The 4,036-nt window shown below is 43.1% G+C and overlaps 1 protein-coding gene across 1 annotated transcript in view; it reads left to right on the top strand.

The window, feature by feature from the left end:
• Nucleotides 1–4,036, top strand: part of SLC22A23 (solute carrier family 22, member 23) — a gene marked incomplete at its 5' end in the record, with an annotated part of 31,814 nt that overhangs the window by 1,884 nt on the left and 25,894 nt on the right. Inside the window, 1 exon segment of the mRNA XM_009867957.1 lies at nucleotides 3,876–4,003. Within this exon segment, the coding sequence (XP_009866259.1) occupies nucleotides 3,876–4,003 (128 nt within the window).

Consider the following 4,036-nt stretch of genomic DNA (forward strand, 5'->3'; position numbering starts at 1 on the left):
GCTGCTGTACTGGGTGTAAGTATTTCCTTCCTCCTGTTGAGTTAAAGACAACGTGAGCTCCCAGTGTTGGACTTTGGAGGTGCCACTTCACTGCCAACAAGTGTGTGTGCTTCGCCATACGTATGAGCCTTGTTTTTCCATTCATCCTTTGCAAACATTTGACTTTGTAATAGTAAATAACAAGCTTTTAATTTGCTGTGGCACGCATATAAGTTACATGCGATGACATTGTGGGAACTCGGGAGATAGTCCTTTTTCACTGAGCAGCAGGTTGCACTTCGCCATTATTCTGGCTGTCACTTCTCCTTTAAAGACAAAAACAATTCTTGAGAGGATGCATCTCAGCCTAGCTCTTGTCAGATTGTGGCTGCACAGCTTATTTTTCCTTTAATACCTGTATTGTGGTTCTGGGCTGTGACTGTTGGTTTCTTTAGTGTGAGTTAGCAAAGCTAGGTTAAGAAGAAAACATGTCAGCTCTTGAACAAGCACGCTTGGATATCTTGTGTGCATAAGGTACCTAGTCCTGAACTAGAATGATGCGCTCAATTTTGCCCTAATTGTGCCAAAGCCTGGATGGATGGCCTGTGCTAGGCAGTGACTCGGGATCATTCCTGTAAGGAATCCTTCCCTCCCGGCTGCTCCTACTCCTCTCTGCCCTGACGGTACTGCAGCACTGGTACAGCTGTCCAGAGAAAAGCAGGGTGGCTTTCACTTTGGGGATGGTGCCAGTCCCCACCAGGACTTTATAAACCTCCCAAAAAAGCCTTTCTTGGTTGTTCTGTCTTAATAGTGACACGCAGTGGCGGCATAACACAACAGAGGCTTATGAGAGCAGTGTTGTACAAAACCATGTCAGTAAGAACACAATAGGTTGTTCATCTTAAAGATAACCCTAACAAGACTGAAATATTTAGTTGCTGTACGCTGAGAAAAGCAAAGAAATAAGGCCACCACACTGTGCAGGACTAAGTTGTTTAGGTATCACGACGGGGGCCAAGCTGCTAGTTATAATGCCTGACAAGTTGCAGCATGTAAAAATGTGTTACAGTGTGAAAGAATTTTTAACAGTTTTGTATTTTTCTATCAATGCATAACGGCCTTACAGAGTTCTGTGTCCATGGTGGTAACCCTTAGTGGGGATTTCATTGCTTATCCCTGAGACAGACCTGCCACAGCTTGGGCTGAGGGCAAAACGCGGTACCCAGGAGAACGTTGCAAGTCCTTTGCAAGAAAATAGCTTTTTTGTTGTTTTGGTTTTTTCCCTGTTTTCCAACATGTAACAAAAATAGTCTTATCTTGTCAGTGTTAATCTTGATGATGAATAACCAAGAGTGTTCTGGTTATTGTGTGATACTGTTCGCCCAAACCTGCCAGATGTTACGCTCGTTATACTCACGCAAACCTCCTTGTTGGGATGCCTGCTGCCTGAAGTGCCTGGAAAGTCGAGCAGAGAGTCAAGCTGAGACCTTTGCTGAGGTCTCAGGTTATTCTGGAAGGGTGGGGAGGCGTCCACATAACCTGGACATGGGCATAGGGGTTGGTGATAAGTGTATAAAAAATACATTAAGAGAAGTTAGGCTCCTTTCAAAGTGTGTGTGGTGTTAGAGCTGTGAGGGAACAGGAGCTCCAGTCATGCAGAGGCATTATTTCATCTCCCTTGGGCGCACGAAGCTTCTGACAAGATGATGGCGTGAAGGTCAGCAAAGGTATCAATAATCTGAAGTAAACTCCTGCTTCACCCTCTGCTTTCAGGATTTCTTGGGCTTAGGATATTTTTCCAAGTGTCCCTCCCACTTTTCCCTCTTTCCTCTCCCAAGCAGTAACTGTGTTCTTTTCTTTGACGCCGGAAGGCTGGTCCCTTCCTTGCTGATGGAGGAGGGAAAATACTATCAGCCTGGTTTCAGCAGTGAGCTCAGCATGGTGATCTTGGCGTGCACACCCTGAGCTGTCTCAACTTCTGTAAATTAGTATTTAATGCCAGATGATGAAGCATGAGGTTGCAACCAAATTTCTGTGCAGAAGTCCACAGAAGCCAAGGGGCTAGTTTTTTTGTGGGGAGGGTTTTGGCTTTTTTTTTGAGTTTATGATGGTGCTTGGTTTGGCACCAGAAGGTGCAAAAGTAGATGTACACAAATGACTCCTGGGCAGGGTCCATGGTTCACAAGTGAGCTTGGGCACTTGCACAGAGACAGGGCTGCCAGCACTTTGCCTTGCTGTGCCTGATAACCTGGGCTCAAAGCAGCCCAGAATTTAAAGGTCCTTCAAATGAACCTCCCACTGAGTAATGGAGCAGCTGAAAGACATGAGGCTTCAGCATTTCCAGTTTGAGAAACCTGCAGGAGCTGGAAGGTAGAGACAGCATTTGCCCCCACAACACCCACCCCTGGGGCTCTGTTCCTTCCCTCAAGAGCAGATACTCACCTGGGAGCGAACTGCTCAGAAAGTGCAGCTTTTAGGCTGGCGGCTGAGGCTGTTGCCTCTCTGGAGACAATTGTGAGGCAATTTTGCACTCAAAGAACTCTTTAACATTACGAAAAATGCATTTGCAGTACAGGACTTTCTGCAGGAGGTTATGCCAAAGCATCGGTGCAGCACCGGTGGCAGTAAATAGGCTGTCGAGCTGAATGGCTGTCATCACGGCTGTTAGGTATTTTTATTGCCTGATATCATTTGGATTGCAGTCTGCCCAACTTTTCTTTTTTCTTCATCTTCAAAAAAGAAAACCCTAATACTTTCTCTATCTGAGATAGAGGTTTTACTAAGCCATCTTCCAAATTGCATCAGCCTTAAAAGATAGTACCATAATGGTGCAATTGCCTGGTCCACTGCTTGGAAGTATGAGACCTGAGGCAGCATCCACAGCAAAGATCAGTGCTTTGTGAAGGACATCTGAGGCTTATTACTTATCTGAAGCTAAAAGTAGTTGTTAGATTCGTTCTTAGAAAGGTCTTTTGGAAGGTGGGTGAAAATTAGACCTAAACAAGAAAGAAAAAATGTGCTTGGAGTCAGGTCTGAAAGTTTTCGTATTTGTAGGAGTATGGGAGGTTTTGTTTGGTTGAAGATCGATATTTTTTTGTTTGTTTTATATTAAGATAAACTCGGTCTGGAAAAAAATAAGAACGATCAGTTAAGCTAATGAATCAGGTGAATATCAGCACTTGAAGGAAGCAACTGGATGGAAAATAAACTTGTTTATTTTGTAACTCTGTAGGAATGTGTATTTTTTAAGGCAACTCCACTAATATAATATTGTCTTTATTAGGGGAAACTGTTAGAGAAACAACTGAATGTTGTCTGGAGCACAAACAATACTGACCTGTATAAAAGAATGACTTAAGATCTGCATATGTGGGAGATTTCTGACGTGTTTAAAAATTTTTTAAAAATCGATTCCATTATGATGCTAAAAAAGTAATTCTTCTCTTTTCTCTCTCTGCTTTTATGAGAGAATTCAAACCACTTCTGTCAGCTATTTCCCTTCTTTGTTCTGAATTACCATGTGTTAACTGCACATCTCATTCGTTCCCTTCTTGGCCGCAAATGTCTATTGCAGACAGTGCTGCCTCGTCCTCCTAGTTCTTTCAAAATTGCATTAGTGGTCAGGACGCCTCTAACACATTATAAAATTCTAATATGTCCTATTTCTGTGTGATAGGATAGTGCCTGTATCATTTGTGAGTCAGTGTAAAGGAAAATGCCATTAATTTGCACATTTGGAGTCTATTTTCCCTCTTTATTTGTTTCATAAGTGATTCTTCTGCTTTTTTGAAAATAATTATGTAGCTCATGAGTGGTTAAATGAGCAGCTAAACATTATCAGTTCTTCCTCTGACAGAAACTTGGAAGTGACCCTGACCTCTTTTCCATCTTTGAAGTATTTTTCCAGAGTCCCTTCGGTGGCTGATGGCTACACAACAGTTTGAGGCATCCAAGGAATTGATCCTCCAGTTCACACACAAGAACAGGATGAACACGGAAAGCGACATCAAAGGAGTGATGCCTGGTGAGTAGGACAGACAGACAACCACAAATCCCT

The sequence above is a fragment of the Apaloderma vittatum genome, unplaced genomic scaffold (assembly GCF_000703405.1).
Source record: "Apaloderma vittatum isolate BGI_N311 unplaced genomic scaffold, ASM70340v1 scaffold19774, whole genome shotgun sequence".
NCBI lineage: Eukaryota > Metazoa > Chordata > Aves > Trogoniformes > Trogonidae > Apaloderma > Apaloderma vittatum.